The sequence below is a fragment of the Marmota marmota genome, unplaced genomic scaffold (genome assembly GCF_001458135.2).
Source record: "Marmota marmota marmota unplaced genomic scaffold, marMar, whole genome shotgun sequence".
NCBI lineage: Eukaryota > Metazoa > Chordata > Mammalia > Rodentia > Sciuridae > Marmota > Marmota marmota.
This window is the reverse complement of record NW_025999968.1, coordinates 20882492-20906934: the sequence shown is the minus strand read 5'-3', so window position 1 is coordinate 20906934 and position 24443 is coordinate 20882492. Positions and strand designations below refer to the sequence as shown.

General features: G+C 34.9%; 2 protein-coding genes across 2 annotated transcripts; both read left to right on the top strand.

Moving 5' to 3' along the window:
- The first annotated feature begins 202 nt into the window (after window positions 1–202).
- Window positions 203–1135, top strand: LOC107136220 (olfactory receptor 5AC1-like). Its single transcript, XM_015478412.2, has one exon. The coding sequence runs from the start codon at window positions 212–214 to the stop codon at window positions 1133–1135; it is 924 nt and encodes a 307-aa protein (XP_015333898.1). The 5' UTR covers window positions 203–211.
- A 20978-nt stretch (window positions 1136–22113) lies between these two features.
- On the top strand, window positions 22114–23046 carry LOC107136219 (olfactory receptor 5AC1-like). Its single transcript, XM_015478410.2, has one exon. The coding sequence runs from the start codon at window positions 22123–22125 to the stop codon at window positions 23044–23046; it is 924 nt and encodes a 307-aa protein (XP_015333896.1). The 5' UTR covers window positions 22114–22122.
- The last annotated feature ends 1397 nt before the right edge of the window (window positions 23047–24443 follow it).

The window sequence follows — 24443 nt, the reverse complement described above, 5'->3', positions numbered from 1 at the left end:
ATATGTCACTTTAGGTGAATAATTATGTTAATATATTTTATTATGAAGAATTTTGAGTTTGTTAAGTAGACAAAGATAAAAATTTTAAACTATAAAGATGAGAAACACCTCTCACAAATACATTAGTCACACAAGAATGTTACCAATTTTATATTTCTCATTGAGCATTTTCTCACTTGTTCTTTCATTTTAGTGATTATCCAGGTCAAACATGGCAGAAGAAAATATGACTCTGGTGACTGAGTTTGTTCTCACAGGACTTACACATCATCCAAAGCTGAAGATGCCCCTGTTCCTGGTGTTCCTTGTGATCTACCTCATCACCATGCTGGGCAACCTTGGCTTGATTGCTCTCATCTGGAAGGACCCCCACCTACACACCCCCATGTACTTATTCCTCAGTGGTTTAGCCATGGCTGATGCAAGCACTTCATCCTCTGTGACCCCCAAGATGCTGATCAATTTTTTATCTAAGAATCATAAGATATCCGTAGCTGAGTGCTTTACTCAATTTTATTTTTTAGGTTCCAGTGCTACTACAGAATGTTTCCTCCTGTTAGTGATGGCCTATGACCGCTATGTAGCCATATGCAATCCCTTGCTGTATCCAGTGGCGATGTCCAATAGCCTCTGTACTCAGTTTATAAGTTCTTCATATTTTGTTGGTTTTCTGCATTTAGTAATTCATGTGGGTTTGTTAGTTAGGTTAACTTTCTGCAGGTCCAATATCATACGTTATTACTATTGTGAAATTTTACAGCTGTTCAAAATTTCTTGCACGGATTCTACAGTTAACATGATCGTGCTTTTAAACTTTTCCGTCTTTATACAAGCCTTCACCTTTTTAAACATTATTGTGTCATATATCAAAGTCCTCTTTGCTATTCTTAAAAAGAAGTCTGAGAAAGGCAGATGCAAAGCCTTCTCCACCTGCAGTGCCCATCTGCTCTCTGCATCTTTGTTCTATGGCACTCTGTTCCTTATTTATGTTTGTCCTGGGTCTGGACCAGTTGAGGATAAGGAAAACATGTTTTCTTTACTTTATACAATAATAATTCCCCTGTTAAATCCTTTTATTTATAGCCTGAGGAATAAAGAAGTTATAGGTGCCTTGAGAAGACTAATGAAGAAATAAATATTTGTCAGACAAGTTTCATACTATTTCTTCTTTAGGAGAAAAAAGAAAAAATAATAAAAATAAAATCATAAATATTAGCCACTAGAGGGCTAATATTCTGTGAGATTGGTGAGATATGGGTGAATGAATCCAGCTCCATATTTGCGGTCCAGTGCCATATTTAAATTACTTTTCTTATGGATTCAGTGAACACTTGGTAACATTACCCATCATTACCTTATTTAGAATTATTGTGCTACACTTTAGCTAAGCATTTAACTTTTACAAATTACCTATTTGCTAGGGACTTCCAAGATAATAGGTAGTAATTGACAATCTTACTGAGAAATGGTGAAAAATACATATCGAGAAAATCTCTAATTGACATTCCCATGTATAGTTACTTGAATGAGTCTAGTTTACCCTTCTGAACCTATGAGTTAATAAGGCTTTCTGATTCTTTGGCATACTAAACAACTCCCCTAGACCATGAAAAAAAAGTAAAATTCTGCTCCTTGGTAGAATACATTCCTGATAAGAAATGTACTATTTAGTGATACAAAGCAGCAAAACGTAGAATTTCAAAAATAGTTGAGCTTGGTGGTGCATGCCTGTGATCTCAGTGTCTTAGGAGGCTGAGGTAGGAGAAATTCAAGTTCAATACCAGCCTTGACAATTTAGTGAGACCTTAAGCAACTTAGCAAGACCTGTCTCAAAATAAAAAAATAAGAGCTGGGGATATAGCTCAGTTGGTACAGTGCTTGCCTTGCATGCACAAGGCCCTGGGTTCAATCCCCAACACCAAAAAAAAAAAATTATTTTGGTCAAAATAAAATGATCTGGGGTATGGCTCATTGTTAATTGCCCATGGCTATAATCCTGAGTATCCCCCCCAAAAAAATTTTTTTAAAAATTCATCTATATATTTCTAGATCCATCTGTATAAATATATATCTAGATTTATTTAGGAAAAAATGGGAGCATAAATTAAAATGTGTAGCTAAAAAATGTTTCAAATTATATTTATAATTCCACATACTATTTTTATCAAGAATATTGCTATAAGTATTATACTTAATAATTCATAAATTTAGGAATATTTTAGTGTAATCAAAAGAAATTTCCCACAACAGTCTTACAAAGAAAGTATTGTTCCTATTAGTTTTAGTAGGAGCTGCTGAGCAGAATGAAAGGAAACAAGATCAGAGAAAAGAAACTGGATTAATATTTAAAGATAGGAGCAATAAATTGTGGCAGTGAATCCCTCTATATATACACACACTCTCTCTCTCTTATATATTATATATATATATATATATATATATATAATTTTACATATATACATATACATATATACATATATATAATTTTTAAGTGATCATGCCTCTGTGAGGTAAATTAATGGTTGAGAATTTTACATTTTACATTTTTTTAATACCTTTATTGTATTTTTATGTGGTGCTGAGGATTGAACTCAGTGCCTCATGCAGGCTAGGCAAGTGCTCTTCCTCTGAGCCAAAACCCCAACCCCAATATTTTACATTTTTACATAGACATAGATGATACAACTCTTAAACAATTATATTTCTTTAGCAATCTCTTTTTCCCCTAGCATATTTTTTTAGAAAATATAATCATATTGAAAAATAATTAAGTTTAAATTGCTGAAAAATGAAAATATGATTTTTGTTCTACTATTTTTAAAACCTCTTTTGCATTTGTCAAGTGAATAGCTCCAACAATTACATTAAATGTGTTCTGCAAAGGTTTAGCTGTGTGATATCTTTTGTTACTGAAATCTGTTTGTCATATGTACATTATTAGAAAACAACTTATTTGTATAATCATAAATTAATCTTATGACCATACAAATAAGTTTATGATTAATTTATATTAATTTGTTAATTAATCAGGGACATTCAAAGATGTAAGATTTCTCAATAACAGAATTTCTTGTAAAATGCCTCACATGATTAAATTTATTGTGTTTTAAAAACTATCAGTATTCGCAGGTAATTTCTTGCAATATCATGCAGTCTCTTAAAATCACTTTTTTATTTAGCAAAATAAATTTCTAAAATTTACTGCATATCTTCTTAAAGCAATTTCCTAAATACTTTTTAGATTATATAAATTTATATAAATTTATTTTTTCATATACCCTGTATGTCATACTTTATTTAAAGTGCTGGTTAGAAAAAAATGTTACTATTTTTATAATCTTTTATTATTCCTAAAATTATACCAGGAAACATGAAGTCATATCAGGATTATTTTTAAAAAATTTCAGCTATTATATTACTTTAGAAAGAAAGGCTTAACAGTTTTAACTAGTAGTTTTTCTTCCTGTTTAAGAGTCTCTTGAGTAATTGGCATTTAGAGAATCTTGCAATGTCAACTCAAGATATGCATCAATTCAGAATAAATTTCTGGAATTGGTCCTGAATTGATTGCTAATTTGTAATGTTCCTGAGTATATTATATCATTGGTCAAGATTCTTTATATATTATCTGTATTTTATATGCTGCACCTGTACTGAAAATAGAATTGAGGAACACATTCCTCAAAGTGCTAGGTGACAAGCAAATTACTTGAACTGAGAGACCATGAACCTTGCAACTTTCCTGGGTGGATTTGATTTATACCTATCAGTTTGCATTCTGTGATTGAGACTTGGGAATCTGCATGTGGTATTCTTGCTTAAAGGTAAATAAACTTAGAAAATGCATTTGGCTAAATAAATACTGGGAGAATCTATAGCACCTTGTGAGTTTGATTGTCATGGTATGCATGAAGTCAATAGTCATCGTCTTATGATGAAATGACCAATATGCAATAGGATGAGAAAGGAGGATCTTTTGAGACCGGTCCAGGGATAATTGCGGTTAGGTTGAGCTATTTTTTGAGGCAAATTAGGACAAAAACCTTATAAATGGGATTTAGATGATATAGTGTCAAACCTGTAGGATTAAACAGAATGAGATAATAAACAAAGGCAAATAGGAAAAATGACCAGAAACATTGCATGATTCTTATGATAGCACTAGTGAATGGAAATCTTATCAGAAGACATCAAGAAATAGACCTATGATTTAGCAAAGTGATAAGTCATAAAATGTTTCCTGGGAACCTGATATAAATCTCTCATGAAACCAGAAGTCACTACGCTCACTGTCCAAGTGTAGGAGGACAAGTCCAGATGACCGTAGAAACTAGAGAGTCTTATTAAAGTAGGGATATTTTGCAACAGATAAATTCTAGAAACTTGCAACAGATAAATACTAGATTTTTTTTGTTCACCTGGATACTGAGATTGATGAACAATGGACGTATATTTTAATGGAAGGGAACACATTCAGTCTGAATGGAGGGACTTATATAGCCTGGTTACTCTGAACTTTAGTATAGTTTTCTCATTCCAGATAATGAAACACAGTTATTAAATTGTCTCTATGCTGAAAAGGATACCTGCCCAAGTTTTTCATCTAATGATAAATGAGAGATACCTTCAGAGATCATATGAATGTACCAAAAGAACCCATCTTAGACTGAATATAAACAAACAATAGAATTAATCTAAATAGAAAGCATTTCCAACTCTGAGGACAATTTGATGCTTTGGTGGTAGACACCAGTTACATTAAATTGTCTGTGGCACAATGGGAAGTATAAAAATAACCTCTAGAAATATCACCTCTATCTGAGTGTCTTATTAAATTTGATACTTTTGATAAGGAAGGAATTATATATTGCCTGCTGATTTCTTATTACACACTAGCTGTGTATACCTCTACCAATTCTGATTTGACATATGTATGAGACCTTTTTAAATTGTGAAGTTTTCTCTGTGATGATGATTTGATTTTGAACTAATTAAAACCACATATCTGGACGATACCACTAAGTTTGTGCCTTAATGAAAATGATTGTAGAAGCAGGATATAAATTCATATTGACTAATTATAGAGCAGTTCTGATAGCCTGTAGAAAAAAGACAGTTTATAATAGCTAGCAAGAATCTACTGAGGACTAAATGAAATGGTTCTACTGGAAGTCTTCTCTGTGACTTAAAACATGTGTCTTAAGAGGTATGGCAAAATAATAGTGTCTGAATGATGTAATAGAGTTGCCCAAGGATCTATAATTTTATTAAAATATCATGATAAAGTCAACCATTTTTTTTTCATTTTATAAAAGCATCCAATACATATCAGAGATAATGAATTCCTCCAGTGTAAACATATAACTTGGTTCAATATCTAGAATTGATCCCTGTGTAAAAATATTAATTTTCATTGATATTATGAGAATTTATATCTCAGAGGACAAAGACACCTAGTAATTTATAACTGCAGTGACATATGTGACTAAACCAACATGCCCAATAAATTCAGCTAAAACATACAGCCTTGTGCAAAACATAAGATTTGGGGAAATTAATTTAAATTGAGACCATACTAGACATTTTACCTATAATATATAATAAATTTCTGTTTTTGCAGACTTCACAGATCAGAAGACAGCTATCTGAATGTCGGTCAGTGTACTGACTGCACTTAGATAGATTTAGTCCTTTTCTGAGATATTAAATAGAAATATAAGTTTTAGGACAAAGCCTAAATTTTAAGAAAATTATAAGTGATAATCTGAGCAGTCTCCTTGGAACCATATTATCCTAAAGCATACATCATTGCAAAGTTGTCTCCTCTTTCATTGCATGAAGATTGAAGCTTATGAAAAATATCAATTCTGCCACACAATGATATCCATCAGAATTTTGAAATTTAAAATTTCTTGGTATGTGGGTAGGAAAATTTGAAAGACAAATGTAGTATTGTTGTTAAGACTTGGTGGAACTAGATCCCTCCATGGTAAGAGGGCAAATAATTTTAAAATTTGAGATAGTTATTGTGTTACATGCAATGCCAAGGAATGTGTTTAAAATATGACGATTCAACAAAACTCGTTGATTAAGTGAAAAGATCATATACAGGGGTATTCACTAATGGTGGCTCTAGGAAAACTCCTGGTTTTCATGATCAAATAACACCCCTGCCACTGCCATTGAATATAAAACACTCCAAGGAAATATCAACTTCTATTGATGTATAATATAAACCTTAAGATTCTTCCTCTGCTAAAGCAAAACAGGCTGCATAGTTCATCAACAGAAGATCCATATAATCTAACTTTAGATGTCTGAAGCCATTTACATTACAAATAAAATACAACATATTAGTAAAAATATTGTAAAAAGACAGAAGTAAATAGGTACGATAAGGGCAGTCTATGGGACCTTTGTGAGTCTTGTATGGTGACTCAAAATGTGTCTTAACTATAATGGTTATGTGTTGAATTTTCAGCTTCACCGATGCTGCGACTAAAGTCTTGGGGATTGGATCAATGGATGCATATTAACATGGTTACCAACATTCCATTGCAATAAGGTGTGCACTTTACTGTAGCTAATGCAATATCGTGCAAAGATGTTTAATACATGGACTTTCATATCCCTCCCCACTCAGAAATTAATTATTTGAATAAGAGCTATAAAAGACAATGTAAATAACTGATTATAAAGCCAGGTTTGGCTGGGTTGACTGTGACTATCTGCATCTGAATATGGAGCTTAGGAAAGTATAAGCATGTTTGTAAAGTCTGTAAGATATTGATAAAAGTAGTGAAGCATAGAGAAATTTATTATAATTTGAATACAGCAGTCTCTACAAAGCTTAGTGACTAAGATATAACAAACCTGTAATAAACACCAGTATGTGTGCCATCCTTTTTCAGCTTATTTACTGTGGATTGAAATTTTTGTTTATGTTGACTAGAAGCACTGAAATGTGTTTATGTAAATTCTCCCCCTCATTGATTCTTTTTCACAGTTGTTACACAAACTGGAAAGTTTAAGGAAAATTTGCCAAAGTATCTTTTCATCCTAAAGATTAAAGTCTAGAAAGTGTTCTTTTAATTTATCTTATGAGTGAGCCAACAAACCATTTATTTTAGTATCAGTGTTATATGAGGAAATATCAACTTATATCAATATATACTTACTAAAGAAAAGTAATATATTTGACAATAGAGTACAAAAAATACATGTAGGTTAAAAATTTCATGGGTAAGAAAATCACACTATATGGTAAATTGAAGATTTAAAGATAAAAGTCTATATTAAAGATGAAAGTCTGTATTAAGAATATTCATATAACACAACCTCTAAGTACATATTTTCCTCCTCTTTATTGTCATTAGATTTAAACGTGATAGGTTACAAAGGACTTAAAAACAGCATACTATAGGGACACAGCCACATAAATGTTTGTAACAGCACAATTCACAATAGCTAAACTGTGGAGCCAACCTAGATGCCTTTCAGTAGATGAATGGATTTAAAAATGTGGCATATATACACAATGGGATTTTACTCAGCAATAAAAGAGAATAACATCATGGCATTTACAGGTAAATGCATGATGCTAGAGAAGATAATGCTAAGTAAAGTTAGCCAAGCCCCAAAAAACAAATGCGGAAGGTTTTCTCTGATATAAGGAGGCTGACTCATAGTGGGGTAGGGAGGGGGAGCATGGGAGGAATAGATGGATTCTAGATAGGGAAGAGGAGTGGGAGGGAAAGGGAGGGGCAAGGGGTTAGCAAGGATGGTAGAATGTGATAGACATCATTATCCAAAGTACATGTATGAAGACACAAATTGGGTGTCAACAGACTTTATATACAAACAGAGATATGAAAAATTGTGGTATATATATGTAATAAGAATTGTAATGCAAATAAATAAATAAATACAAAAAAAACAAAAAAAGTGATAGGGTTATATAACATTATATTGCAGTATAAGTCTAAATTTATCGGACTTAAATTAGTACAAGTCTGAAGGAGATTATAATGTAGTGTGTATTATACACCTTAGAACAACAACTAGGAACATAACTGAAAAATACTTTTAAATAATGATTAATATGAAAATCTTAGAGTAGAAAATATCCACTTAATGTCAAAAAGGCAATAAAGGAGAAATAGAGTTACAAAACCAAAAGCAATGTGATGGATATATCAGAACCATTCACCTTAAACCTCTTAATCACATTAGGAAAAAATGTAGACTATTAAGTATTTTTTTAGATATAATAAATAATATAGGAAGTAATAAGTGAGTTAAGGATATTGATCTCTCTTAAAAGAGCCATTGGAAGCTCTTCAAAAGTAGCAGGTGTGAGAACACTAGGGACCTCAGCAGTATGACATTTTATCAAGATGACATTGGCCCAAATTTGAGGAGGGTAGGAGGAAAAGCTAGAAAAACACACACCGATTATCAAAAGCTTATTTTAATACTTTGGCAGGAGATAGAGCTTTCTCGAATTTGAAGAGAAGTAGTTGGCTCAATAGACATCAAAAAAAGAAACAATGGTTTGAATAATGGTATAGACATGGGTCTGAGGGAGAGATCAGTGTCAAAATGATTCTTAGTGTTGTTTCTTTAATTAGCTTGATTGTACCATTTCACATTGTGCACATATTTCCAAGCATTAAGCTGTATATGATAGTTATATGTAACTTTGATCAATTAAAAAAATAAAATGATAAAAATGGGATAGATAAAATGCCATTAATTAAGAATTGGAAGACAGGGTTAGGATTATATCTGGTGATGTCTTGAAAAGACTCTGAATTTAGCTTTGGACATATTGGGTTTGATATCATTGAGACTTCATGAGGGACTTTCATGTGGTTGGAAATTGGCAACATCAGGAGCAACAAGAAAAAGGGAATTAACATGTCCTAAAAATTGCTCCAGGGCACTATGTCAAGTTTCCTTCAGAGTGAACCCTCAGGACACAAAGTAGGACTCTAATTGTTACACTTGGGTATGTGGAGTGATTCACTGATAAACCCCCAATGCCTAGTTGAACACATTTGCAATTATGCTTCAGGGAATCTGTTGGTAACTTTCACTAAGGGAATTCCTGGTTCTGTGTTGTTGGCAGGTGGAGATCTATTAAAAAAAATAGTACAATAACTATTATCTCCAAGGAAAATCTTTGCACAAATTACACTGTCTCCTTCCACTAGTCTTCATTTAAGTGAGAAGGCAGAGGTGGATGTCAGAACAGTGATGACCTCATCAGTTTGGCTTTTGCTGCAGATGAGTCTGCCATTAGTGAAGAATACGGCAGAAGGAAATATACATTTCTTTTCCAATTTTATATTCAGAAAACAGCCAGCTTTCCTTTAGGAAAGCTACCACCCCCTCAATATCCCAAAGATATACAGAAACTGTGTGAGAATATGGGGAGCATGTCTAATTTTCATGGCTATAGTTTTGCCTACTTGAGATTGAAATATCCAGGTAAGCATAATTCTGATAACTGTGAAATTTCAGGACAGACAGTTGTAGATGGTCATTACAAATACTAGATGGTTTACTGTTAAGGAGACATGAATATTAAGAATTCTTACTCATATTGAACTCTAATTAATAGAACAATGAAACAAATGGACAAAAAAATAATTAAAATGACTTAAAAGTTTCAGAGTTTTTTTTCATACTATAGAAAAATTTCTTTGTTAAATCCTGGACAACAGAGGAATGCTGTTCAAACTTCCTTTATTTTTTCATGGAATCATAAGAAGTTTGGCTAAAATTATAAATGATAACTTTCCAAATTAAGGGGGAGATAGAAATGGAGATTGATCTATGTATCTATGTATGTATCTATCTAGAAAAAATCCAAAATGCTACAATACTCTTCACCTAATTACACAAATTGAAATATCAATAGGGTATTTATAGTTGGAACCAAACTAGTCTGGACAACTAAGGACAACTCCCACTTTGTGCAACTTTGAAAGGATATTACAGTGTCTAAGATTAAAATTTTATTCTAGAGCTGATGAAATGTGTTTGTAGGTTATCTAGTTTAAAATGTCATTAGAGTGTTGGTTAAAAATAATATTTTAAAGTATATATCTTCCAGTGCCTTGGAAACACAACAAAAAGTAAAAACACTGGCTGATATGTCTCTGATGAAAACTGAACTTATGGACCCAGGCCATTGAGTTTCCATTCTGAGTCTTCAAGCATTACTTCTGAGTAGGTATACAAAACAGACAAGTTTTAGATATCCTAGCCTCCAAACAAAGAGGCAATATTTACTGTCATTGATGAAAAATTTTTCATGTTACTAAATTAGAAATTGTTTCCCTCAAATTTAGAGATCTTAAAAAATATATAAGATTTCATTAGAGACAATGAATTTGATTAATGTAGTTAATCAAACTTCTTTGATTAATGTAGTCGGTTGAATCTTGGATTCTGGAAATCTGATTTTTTTCAATACTCTCCTCATTCTCATCATATTAAATTCCCTAGTTCCTGTATCCTCTCAAGGGTTGTATTTTATTCCTTTATTCTTAAAATAACTTTATTATTTTTTAAGTGGTGCTGAGGATGGAACTTAATGCCTCACACATGCTAGGCCAGCACTCTACCATTGAGGCACAACCCCAATTCTATTCATTTATTTTTTAAAAATAAACTTTATTATGCATATATGAAGTTTATAACATCATGTTTTGGGGTACATATAAATAATAAAATGGTAAGTAGAGTGAAGCTGATTAACATGTAGCTTCTTACTATTTTTTTTCTGTGTGTATATAAAAAGAGCAGGTAAAACCTACATACTCAGAGATTGCTAATACAACACAATTTTATTAACTTTAGTTCTTATATGTTACGTTGGTCTTCTCCTTGCTCACCCAGCATATCTACTATTCTCTGTCCTTTGAGCTACATCTCTTCATTTCCTCCCCACCCCTGATGCATGCCCCCAAGGTAATTAATGTAGTCTACTTTATGTATGAGTATTTGAGCTTTTCCTTATTTTTAAGTTCTACATGTAGGTGAGGTAACACACTATTTTTTTTAGTGTTTGAATTAATTATTTCACTTAGCACAATTAATGTCCTCTAGTTTCATCCATGTTGTGGCAAATGGCAGGGTGTTTTAGTTAGCTTTCCATTGTTGTGACCAAAATACCTGACTAGAACAATTTGAAGGAGGAAAGGTTGATTTTAGCTCATAGTTTCAGAAGTTCTGTTCATGGTGGGCTTCTGCATCATTCTGGCCCAACATAAGGAAGACAGAATATTAAAACAGAAGAGTGTGGTAGAGGAAACTGCTCAGTTCATGACAGTCAGAAAGCAGAGAGCTTGAGTTCAAGTAGCCAAGGGTAATGTAATGCCCAAGGGCATGTCTCCCGTGACCTACTCCCTCCAGCCATTCCTTTCTAACTCCATTAGACCACTGACTAGATTACCATTCTAATAATCTAATCATTTCATTTCTGAATATTCCTGCATTTTATCAAAAATGAGATTTTTGGGGACACCTCATATCCAAACCATAACCCAAGGTCTCTCTTCTTTTCTTGTTCTTTTTAAAGCTAAATCACATTCTGGTTTCTCTCTCTCTCTCTCTCTCTCTCTCTCTTTCTCTCTCTCTCTCTCTCTCTCTCTCTCACACACACACACACACACATATTTTCTTTATTCATTAATCCATTGATGGACATTTAGTTTATTCCCCTCTCTTGGCTACTGTGAATAATTCTGCAATGAACTTGAGAATGGAGATATATTTGCCTGGTGGTGATTTATTCTCCTTTGGGTATTTGCCGTTAGGTCTAATGGTAGTTCTATTTTTAATTTTTTTTTAGGAAACTTCATACTGTTTCCTAAGGTCATAAATGCCTTCCGGCAGCTGCTCATTCATCAAATGAGAGCCACCAATAGTCATAATTCACACATCAAATGAGAGCCATCATGAATAATTCAATGTCCTCATGTATGATAACTATGTTAACATCAGTAACAATGACTAATGACCTCCCATTCTAGAAACTAGACTAATCATGACTACAGAGGTGGTAATAAATGAGAGTAATGCTGTACTATTTGGTCACATCATTGGTTTGATTAGAAATAACCAAAAAAGAGAAATTACTAAAATAAAATAAATAAAATAACATGGAAACCAGGTCTATGAATTCTTCCAGCAAACAAAACAAATGAGGGCACATAACTGAATTTTGATCCAGTTTGACTTTTTAATATAAATAAAATGCAGAGGATTTCCTAGAAATGCCTCTAAATAATCATAAAGAAAAGTTAAGATTCCTTCCAATAATGGTACAGGATAATCAATTTTAACCAACCCACTATCATCATCATCCTTAATGCAATGACATATCATTGTAAAAGTCAAATAACTTCCTCATTGTCAGTTTAAAAGCTATCCTGTAATGACATCTTTGAGATTGTTGCTTGTTTTGGTTTGTTTTCTGGATCAGGACTTGTATTTATGTTTTGTATAAAAATAAACTTTTTTTATACTTAATTTGACATTACATTTGAAAAAAGGCATGAGCAATCTATGAACATGTCTACAGAAAAATAAATTTGCCCATTTACTAAGGGAAACTGATGCAAGATTTCCACATCCTAATTTTTTTTTTATAGAGGTAGTCTTTACAACTCAAAAACAATGTGTAAATTCATACATTTTTTTCAGAAGCAGTTTATTTAATATTTTAAAAAAATAGTCTACTCTTATAGATTTGGCAAGTAAAAATACCACAGATAAAGCCAGAGCTGGATCATATTTTCCTCTGTTGTTCAAAGGACTTGCAGACTCCTGTGTCCTTTAGCATAGACTTTTTCAGAATGAGTAGTTCTGTTCAGTCCTATAGGGGCTTCACCGCAAGAACTGTGGGGCCTCTAGCTTCTGTCACTGATGTGGTTTATATCTCATTTTTTATGCAATACCAGGAATTAGTTTCACCCAGAATGGAATGATGGTGATTTCTATTACATCTCTATTTATTTTACAACTCTGGTATCTGCAAAAACTATTTCATTCCTAAAAGTTCATGGTAGACAACCACAAACCTAGCACATTGTAGTGCCTATTATTGTATTTTTCTAGCTCTCCCATCCTTAGTAGAACAATTGAATTAATACAATATCTAATATGGGATATGTGGCTACTGATTTGGAAAATTTATTGTTTTCAATTCTGATTATGAAAAAGATTCAGAAGCATTTTACATTCATCTGGGATGGACAACAGCAAACACTGATGATCTTGGCAGAGGGCTTTGCAAACTCTTCTGCTATGCCTTCAGAAAGTAACCTCATCCTTGTCAATTATATTTGTCAGGTTATTTGGACCTGAAAAGTACTCTGGAACCCTTTGTAAAATTTCTGAGATTCATAGGATGATAGATAAATCTTACAAAATTATACTTTGGGAATATTTATTTATAACATGAGGAAAAATTATAAGCTTTTAAAAACTAAATTTAAAAAAAAAAATTCTGGGTACCTATACAAAAAACCAACCATGGCTAGATTTATTGTAGGAAAGTCTGGAGATCAGTTTTTGTTCAGATAGTGACTAGATAATTTGACACCCTTACAGAGAGGCTGAGAGTTACTTATTTGTGCGAAGAAGGATAGAATAGTAAAGGATAAACAGCAAGTAATGTAGAAGAAACTCTTAGTTTATCACTAAATAAAATTTATTTTCTTCCTAGACACACAAACTCTTTTTGTTTCTAACTGTGGTCCTGTGATTGAATTTAGGATTGAAAATTAATGTGTTTCATCTGCATTTCTGACTCATTAGCGTGTCATAGTCAGAATCCCTTGGGGACTTTCTCCTTCTGACACCAAACAGGATCTGAGGAGGTCTCCCAGAAGTGAGAAGGGAACTTCAACATGGACTTTGCAGACCCTTCACAGACTTCAAAGAAAATTTCAGGATTTGTCAGAAATACGCACAAGCAGAGATTTATTTTGGAAGGCAAGGGATACACACCTGAAGGGAAAGTGTGTGTGTGTGTGTGTGTGTGTGTGTTGGGGGGCTATGTTGAGAGTGATACATGCTTTAGGGATTTCGGGTTCTTCTTTTAAAGGAAACTTTGTAAATCTTGAGCATGAGGGCTATGTGGGGAAGGTATTGTGGCAGTTTGGTGAACTCAATTCTTTCGATAACAGAGCACAGGATGTGTCACCATGGTCTTCTTGTTCTCAGGATATTTAAGATAATATTATGTAGTCAGTAGAACAATGTTTGGAATATACCCATATCATAGGTCACTAACAACACATTTCCCTGGATTTAATTGTCCCAAAGATACATTGTACAAGTTATCAATGCATATAGGCATTAATTAATTGAATTCCATGTTGCTTTTTTACTTCTTGTTGATCTCTTTTCTATCAATCATTGCTTTTTTTTTCTTTCTTTCTGTCCTATCTCATTTCTAGCTTGATTCAAATGAGAACAGAGACACTGAAGGAAGTCATGTATGGAGGATGCCTGAGTGAGAAGATGGAAGGCATCTAGCACTCTGAAGCTCTGAGTGGAGGAGAATTGTCTTACCATTAGGAACACATGCTTTACCTGTGCATGAAGGAGAACTAACCCTTTACTGTGTCAATCCACTAATATATGGATGATTGTGGGGACAAGGGCATGGAGTACTGCAGACATGGCATATGTTAAGGGTGCCTGAATTGCCACTCCCCTCGTGCTAGGCGCATGAGTGGCAGACCACTTACCTCATAGGCACAGCCCTGAGTGTGAGGCCATGTATTGCAGTTTCTGTGCTCGCTCCATGGCCTACTCCTTGATTGGTTGCTGCAAGGACAGTTAGCAAGAAATTGTATTGGTGGCTGTCTGTAATCTGCTTAGCTACTGCCTGTGTATATATACATGGTAACTGTAAAAATCAGACCTGCTTCTTGCTTGGTCTCTGGAGGTCTTGAATAGTGACAGGTGCAGGAGGGAGAGAGGCAGGAAACAGTAGCCCTAGCCTTCATGGTGCAGGAAGAGGTGACCGCAAATGGTGCAAATATGCCTTCTACTGATAGGCAAAGGCTACATCCTTCCCTAAGTCAATGGCAACTGCCTCCTTATGAGGCAATGCCAAAGCCAGCAAGGGACTATGACAGCTTAGAAAAGATCAGGCAGCTGGACAGGCCCAAGCCATGGTCCCCCAAAAACCCATTCCAAGAGGCCAGAGATCCTTTAGAAGATCTGTGTAAGATAAGAGATGAAAAGTAGGGTAAGGGAATATAAGCCTTCCCAGTTAACACAGTCCCCACACCACAGTGCCCTGCCATTTGGTATCCACACATTTTGGGTACCCTGAAAGAGTTGAAAAAGGCAGTAAAAGAGGATGGGCCCCAGGGGTTGTTCACAGAACAAATGCTCAAATCACTCAGTCTTGAATTTAATTGCCCTCAAGACTGGAAAGACCTGGCTAGAGTGGCTCTTGAGCCCACAAAATTTTTGAAGTGGAAGGCATTCTTCTATGATGAATGTGAACAGCAGGGGTATCACACAAATGTTAACTGCCCAGCTGAATGCTTGCAGGGAGAGGGAATCTACAGTTCTCCTGCAGAACAAGCCACAGGGCTGCCAAATTATTTTGATCAGGTGCAGCTCTGTGCTCTCAGAGCCTGGAGGAAGTTATTAGCTGGGGGAGGTACAGTTTCTATACAGGACCTAAGGCAGACAGCCACTGAGGTCTTGCTGCAGTTTATTGACAGAGTAAAAAAGGAAGTAGAAGGAAAGGTCTGTCATGAAGAAGCCAGGGTGGCCTTAGCCAAGGAGTTGATCTGGGACGGTCTATATAAGGAGCATAGAGCAGCAGTGACACCAGTACGAAATGGCACATTGGATGACTGGATTTTGGCCACACAGGATATAGAAACACAAGCCGCTCAAGCATCTCTGCTGGTTTTAGCCATGGCAGTTGCATAAAATCAGGACTAAGGAGGCTTGCAAACAGCTAGTCAGAGACTGCAAAAATGTGCACTCTTTCTCCCCAATGACCCTTTACCACACACTGGAGTGAATCCCAGAGAGGTAAAATCTAATGCTTTACAGAAAATGGATGTCACTCATTATGTATCTTTTCAAAATTTAAAATATGTTCATGTAATCATATATATCTATTCAGGCTATATAATGGCCACAGTCTCCACAGGAGAAACCACAAAAAAGGTCATCTCCCATCTACATAAATGTTTTGAAATTATAGATATTCCCATGTCTATTAAAACTGACATACCTACTTTGCCCATTAGTTTCTCTATAGCAGATAATGAAACTAGAGAATCCCCACTGTTTTGCTCTTGCCAATGAAACTATCATCAATAAATATAATAATTCATATCTTGGGCTATCTCTTACTGACCTTAGAGTTATAGTTAATGGCACCTATAATCATAGACTCCCCCACGGCAAATGTGAGAAACACTTGTTGCCAACATCCCCAAGAAATTTCAAGTGGATTGCAATGATTGGCTTATACAGAATTTAATTAGAATCCCCTATCACCCTCAGACTCAAGGCATCATAGAAAGAACACACAAGGAATTAAAGACCATGTGACAAAACAGAGAGAGGAAAATATACCAAGTCTCCTCATGATGCCTTGAACAAAACTTTATTTACTTTAAATTTTCTTTCAATTTTAAAATTTTCTATGGAAACAACAGCCCATAAACACTGAGCCCCCCTCTCGGGGCCCTCCCATCTACCTATGGTCTCATGGAATGATCCCATAACATGCATGGAATGGTCCAGGGCCCCTCCTAAACATGGGTTGAGAGTTTGCATATGTTAACAGGAGCCTCACTTGGGTGCCTGCCAGAAATGTCAAGCCCTAGACCCCCAGAACCACCAACCAAGAAGATGAAGGAACTAACTCTGGAGGAGAAACCTCACAAAGGACTCAAAAATACAAATGGACCTCATGTAAAATAACCGGGGGTGATATTAAAGGTCTTGTGGACCAAGCCACCAGAATGACCCCTTTGCCTAGTGGCAACCTCATTCCTGGGCCTATTGTGTGTAGCACTCACTGCTAACAGTGAAGCCCCCCATCAGGTAAGTTGGACCCTTGTCACTAGATCACCCCTTTTGGCCATAGCTAATTGGGAAAGGGCTTTACCTAAGCTCTTCTCTAATAACTCCAACCTATTGATCCTGAGTTATACATCCAGGAGGTGACAGTACCCTGGAATACTGACATCCCCATACCTACTCTGCTCATTAGTTTCTCTGTTGTAGATAAAGAAACCTAGTATACAGACAGTCCCCTCTATTTTGCTCCTGACAATGAAAATATTGTCAGTAAATATAAAATTCATATCTTGGGCTATCTCTCACTGACCTTAGAGTTATAGTTAATGGCATCTATAGACATAGACTCCCCAATGGCAAATGCAAGAAACACTTGTTGCCAACATGCCCAGCATCACTTTTTGGAAAGCCCCCTTCAGATAATGATAGCATCCTGTGGAATCAGTGTGTCACAGCCATACCTTATCTCCTTGATAAGAGGAATTTCTCTGGGGGAGAACAATGTCTATGCACCTGGGTGGGTGCAGCCCCCTGGAATGTAAGGAATGTGCCCAAAACCACATGGGCTACTTCACTACCTGCTACATGGCACAAGCCATTACCAACTGTTATGTAGGAAATCAGTAATGGCATGATGAATATCACAACAATATTGCTGGCTACTAAACCCATCAAATGGGCAACAGCCAGCTAGATGAATGGATTGAAACTGATTCCAGACGCTGACAATGGATTTGTCTTTATCCAGAATTATACCCATACCCACTATACCCAAGCTTGTGTTACACCACTCTTTGCTATGCTAATAATCAACAATACTGATGGCATAAATATCACTCATACAGAGATCCGTTGTGCAGTCAATACATCCTGCTGGCTCATAAATTATCTAACCCCTGCTATAAAAGCTAAACATATATTTATCCTCAGAGTGCCCCCAGAAATCTGGTTTCCAGAGAACTTGTCCAAAGAGTAGAGAAGTCCATGGGACATGGAGATAAAGAATCTTTTTAATGAGATCCTGCACCAAACCAGGTGTGCACTTAGCCTCATCATCACTGGGATTATTGCCCTGGTAGCCACCATCGCTGCCACAGTCATTGCTGCTGCTTCGCTCAGAGTATCCAGACTGCTCAGACTGTAAACAACTTGTCTACTGCCATGGCAGAAGACTTTGCCATTCAAAATGACTTAAATAAAATGTCCCGAACCACTATTTTAGTCATTCAGCAAGAACTAGACCTCTACCAGGAACAATTAGATATTCTGTTTATGTTGCAAAGGTTCACTTGTGACCCTGAATTTTGTAGTATTTGTGTAACCCAATATGCTATATCTGAAAATGTAATCTTACACTTCTCCAATTTTTCTCAGATTATTAAGGGTACTTGGGATGCAAACTATGTTATGACTATGCGTAACCTTACTAAGGCAATTGTCAAGATCAATGAGACTAAGGTATCTATCTTGACAACCTCTTCCTTCTTCCAAAGACTAACTGAACATTGGAAAAACCTGATAGCCAAATTAACATCCTTATAAGGCTATTGCCTTGGTCCTACTGTTTATAATAGTGAGAATTTTTTCTTGTGTTGTGAGATGCTTATGTAATCATGTGAAAACCACCAAACAAAAAACATCAATGCTGGCTGAAGTCTTTGCAGCACAGTTATAGTGGGGAGATGTGGGGACAAGTGCATGGAGTACTGCATACATGGCAAACGTTAAGGGTGTTTGAGTGGCAGGCCACTCCCCTCATGCTAGGTGTATGATCGGTAGATCACTTACCCCATAGGCAAAGCCCTGGGCATGAGGCATGTGTTGCAGTTCCTGTGCTTGCTTCATGGCCCACTCCTCGATTTGTTGCTCTACAGATAGTTGGCAAGAAATTGTATTAGTGGATGCCTATAATCTGCTCAGCTACCCGAGTATATATACATAGTAAATGTGCAATAAAATGAGACCTGCTTCCAGATTGGGCTCCCAAGGTCTTGAATAGCAACTTAGGAGCCACACTGTCCTCTACTCTGTTCCCTGGACCTTCTTATTGGACAAGAAAGAGTCCACTCAGGGCAGGTGATCATCTCTCTAATTAGTTAGCATTAGAGTAAATAGTCTACAAATACAATACCCAAACCCCTCTAACTATGAATGGGAAATTATTGGTTATATTTTTAAGAATAGGGACAAAGATATTAAGGCTTAAGAATTTTAACCATTATCCCATGTGGAATGAGAAATTATTCGTACATTTTAAGTGAAAAGAGCATGCTTATAAATTGTTCGTAAAACAACGCAGTCTGTTTTCAGTGTGGAAAACAGAATTGGATAGTTCTCTCATCATATGTAGATAGTGTGGTTGGAAACATATTTAATAAGTCCAGGCAAGAGATGAACAACTATTGGATTGGTAGGTTAGTTGAAGAGACATAAAAATGGCTGGATTTGGGCTGGGGATGTGGCTCAAGCTGTAGCGCGCTCGCCTGGCATGAGTGCGGCCCAGGGTTCGATCCTCAGCACCACATACAAAAAAACAAAGATTGCCACATAAGTGATCATAGCAGCACAATTCACAATAGCAAGACTGTGGAACCAACCTAGATGCCCTTCAATAGATGAATGGATAAAAAAAAAATGTGGCATTTATACACAATGGAGTATTACACAGCACTAAAAAATGACAAAATCATGGAATTTGCAGGGAAATGGATGGCATTAGAGCAGATCATGCTAAGTGAAGCTAGCCAATCCCTAAAAAACAAATGCCAAATGTCTTCTTTGATATAAGGAGAGAAACTAAGAACAGAGCAGGGAGGAAGAGCATGAGGAAAAGATTAACATTAAACAGAGACGAGTGGTGGGAGGGAAAGGGAGAGAGAAGGGAAATTGCATGGAAATGGAAGGAGACCCTCATTGTTACACAAAATTACATATAAGAGGTTGTGAGGGGAAAGGGGAAAAAAAACAAGGGAGAGAAATGAATTGTAGTAGATGGGGTAGTGAGAGAAGATGGGAGGGGAGGGGAGGGGGGATAGTAGAGGATAGGAAAGGTAGCAGAATACAACAGTCACTAATATGGCATTATGTAAAAATGTGGATGTGTAACCGATGTGATTCTGCAATTTGTATTTGGGGTAAAAATGGGAGTTCATAACCCACTTGAATCTAATGTATGAAAGATGATATGTCATGAGCTTTGTAATGTTTTGAACAACCAATAAAAAAAACCAAAAAAACAAAGATGTTGTGTCTGCCGATAACTAAAAAATAAATATTAAAATTCTCTCTCCCTCTCTCACTCTCTCTTTAAAAAAATGGCTGGATTTAAGACATCTTTAGCAGATAGAACTTACAGGACTTGGTTGAAACAATGAAGTGGAGGTGAAGTTAATATTAGGAAGTTTCCATAGTTTATTTCTTGCATAAAGAATTGATGGGTTTCTTATTCCCTGAGATAGGAAATGCTGAAAGAATATCAGGTAAAAAAAGGTCCTAATCTCAGATTTAAAAATGTTAATTCTAAGGAACATTTGTGATTTCTAAATGGAAATTGGTTTATCAGGCACTTTAGTTTGTGATAACTTTAAGAGAAATAAAAGAAGTGAAAAAAGCTCACAATAAACTATGTTGAGTGATTATAAGAAAGCCCTTACGGTGAACCCTCAGGACATAATTTGTAATTTTAATTGTTATAGCTAGCTGTGTGGATGATCTGCTGATTAGCTCACAATGCCCAGTAGAACAACTTTAACTTCATCCTACTGGGAATCTCTTATAAACATTCAGGGAATTTCAAAAATTTTTAAAGAATGAGTTTAAAATAGAAGAAAAAAAATGCTATGTCCCTTCAGTTTGGAGTTTTTGCTGAATATTGCTGAAAAAATAATACTGCTTCTGTGTATACCTTTGTTACTTTCAGAAAATGAGCACATTTCCAGTTTTCCAGTGTTTTACAGGAATTGGGTGAGAACATAGATTTTCACAATTTTCTTCATTATAATTTTGCAATGTGTCTGTCGGAACACAAAATATCTAAGTAAAAAATTAAAATTGTGAACAAGATTTTTTTTTCAAAATCAGCAATCAAATCAGAATAGATTAAAGAAAGTAAATACCATTTGAACATTTTATGATGCAGTTAAATTTTTTACTGTGTGTAGTTTGCGAAATTGTTTAGGAGTTTTGAAATAAACTGATAGAAAAATGAAAAATGGAAAATTAATTAATAGTAATCAGAAAAATCCAACATATTCAGAGTTTATTTTATAATGTGAAAAGTTTCTTAATGAGATATAGGTTGTGTTGATTGAATCTCACTTATTTGTATCCTTGTAGAATGAAAATTCTGGCTTAAGGTTTGTACAGCTGAGTGCAATAAAAATGCCATAATTTCATGGAATCATAAGAATATTGACTAAAGTCATTCCTTGTGTCTCCTTGTATATAACATGACTCTTGAGAAAAAAATCTATAAAGCTTACTGGTTCTTGGTTGAATGATACATTGTAGGAACTAAAAGCAGGAATATTAATAATTTGGTAATTGGACTTTATGAAGAAAATTGGAGCAGTATATTCAGGGCAAAATCTTTCATGCTTCTTAATTTTTCAACAATTTATTTTGTTGTGTATATTAGGATTCTCTGTGGGTATTTAATGTTAGAATTCTAAAACATTAGTTCCTCATTTATTTTCAGTGAAAAAAAAATAGCGTGTCACAATTGTTTCTAATGCTCATCTTTAATTTTTTAGAGAAGCATCCTAAATTTTTATTTTACATTTAGATAAATAGTATTTTTAATGTTTTCACACATTAAAATATCTCTTGTTCCCTAAGTATTAAATTATCAGTTTGATAATTCATTGTAGAGAAATGAAAATAGATATAAAATAGACAAAAGTAAAATTTTAAAACTACTAATCAGATGAGAAATATCTCTTAGGAACATATAATCACAAAAACAATCACTGTTGTTATGATTAATTTTTGACTGTTCTGTTACTTGATCTTACATTTTAGTGATTGTCCAGATCAAATATGGAAGAAGAAAATATGACTCTGGCGACTGAGTTTGTTCTCATGGGACTTACAGACCATCCAGGGTTGCAGGTGCCCCTGTTCCTGATGTTTCTTGTGATCTACCTCATCACCATGGTGGGCAACCTTGGCCTGATTGCTCTCATCTGGAAGGACCCCCACCTTCACACCCCCATGTACTTATTTCTCAGCAGTTTAGCCTTGGCTGATGCATGCACTTCATCTTCTGTGACCCCCAAGATGCTTATCAACTTTTTATCTAAGAATCATAAGATATCCCTAGCTGAGTGCTTAACACAGTTTTATTGTTTTGGCTCCAGTGCTACCACGGAATGTTTCCTTCTGTCAGTGATGGCCTATGACCGCTACGTAGCCATATGCAATCCCTTGCTGTATCCAGTGGTGATGTCCAACAGCCTCTGTACTCAGTTTATAGGTGCTTCATATTTCGTTGGTTTTCTGCGTTCAGCAATTCATGTGGGTTTGTTAGTTAGATTAACTTTCTGCAAGTCCAATATCATACATTATTTCTATTGTGAAATTTTACAACTATTCAAAATATCTTGTACTGATCCTATAGTTAATATACGTCTGGTTTTAATCTTTTCAGCCATTATACAAATCTTTACTTTTATGACTATTATCATCTCATACTTCTATGTCATCTTTGCCATCCTGAGAAAGAAGAATGAAAGGGGCAGAAGCAAAGCCTTCTCCACCTGTGGGGCCCATCTGCTCTCTGTCTCTTTGTTCTATGGCACTCTCTTCTTGATGTATGTGCACCATGGGTCTGGACCAACTGAGGACAAGGAAAAAATGTATTCTTTATTTTACACAATAATAATTCCCCTGCTAAATCCTTTTATTTATAGCCTGAGGAATAAAGAGGTTATAGGTACCTTAAGAAAAATAATGAAGAAATAAATGTTTGTCACAGAGATTTCAGACTATTTCTTTCCAGTCTTAAGGGAAACGCCCCAGTGTTATGAATTAACCACTACTCTGCCATTTTATCACACAGTCCATAAACTCTGCATGAACGAAACCAACTTTACATTATGTTTCCTTGGATATGGCCCCAGTGCAAGTTTGGTAATATTGCCCATAAGAAACTTATTTGAAAACATTGTGCTCAATTTTATCTGAGCTTTTAGCTTTGGCCAATTAGTTAGATTACCTAGGAACTTCCATATTTACAAGTAATAATTGTCAATTTATAGAGAAACAGTGAGAAATGTTTATTGAGAAATAGTTTTAACTGATGTTGGCATATATATTTACTTACATATTTAAATGAGCATAGCCCACTCTTCTGGATCTGCAAATTAATAAGTCTTTGCGTTTCTCTGCCATGCACAGAAACTCTAGCTGAGCGATAAAAATGGAATTCTCTTTTTGTTAGCATACATTCTTAGGAAGAAATGTATTGCTTAGTTATAAAAATTAGGAAAAGTTAGATAATAAAAAAATATTGGTGGATCTTCAGAAGAAAATTGGAAGCTGGAATGAATCAAGTATGGAACATCAAAATGATTCATAGCTCATCTATACAATTGAATGTATTTTATCAAGAATATCACATGTGACATTATATTTATTAATGTATAAATATTAAAATATTTTTGTGTAATAAAGGTGATTTCAGAGATCAGCCTTATGATTGCATTATTATTCCTATGATTTGAGGTAGGAATTGACTGGGCAGAAGGCAAGGAGACTAGCTAAGAAATAAGAAACAGATTTACTATTAAATATGGGAATAAAAAATGTGACAATGATTTCTATGTGTGTGTGTATGTGTGTGTGTGTGTGTGTGTAGAGAGAGAGAGAGAGAATGTAAGAGAAAGGGGTGGGGGATTTTTTTCTTTATTAAAATGATCATATTCCTGAATAGGAAGTAAATTAATGAGTGAGATTTCATTGGCACAATATTATATTTTACTATTATTATATAGAAATAGTTATCTCAGTTTTTTAGTAAAACAGTCATATTTCTTGAGCAATGTGTTTTCTTCAGCATATTTACTTTGAAAAAATAATAATACCAAATGAAAATTTAGGTTAATTTTTTTGAGGAATGAATGTATGCTTCTGCTTGAGCATTTGTAAAACACTTTAGCTTTTAATAAGTCAACAGTTCCAAGAAAAATACTATGAGATTTATCTAAAGAATAGACATACAATAAATATTTTCTATCATACATCTATCAAAAATGTTTCTTAGAAAAACTCAAATTGTCTACATTGTCTTCAGATTGGTTCCAGTAGGTCTTCAATAATAAAACAAAATAAAAATGTCTTTAAAAATAATCCATATGATT

Coding starts and splice junctions, on each gene's coding strand:
- LOC107136220 (XM_015478412.2), top strand. CDS start 212: ATGGCAGAAGAAAATATGACTCTGGTGACTGAGTTTGTTCTCACAGGA.
- LOC107136219 (XM_015478410.2), top strand. CDS start 22,123: ATGGAAGAAGAAAATATGACTCTGGCGACTGAGTTTGTTCTCATGGGA.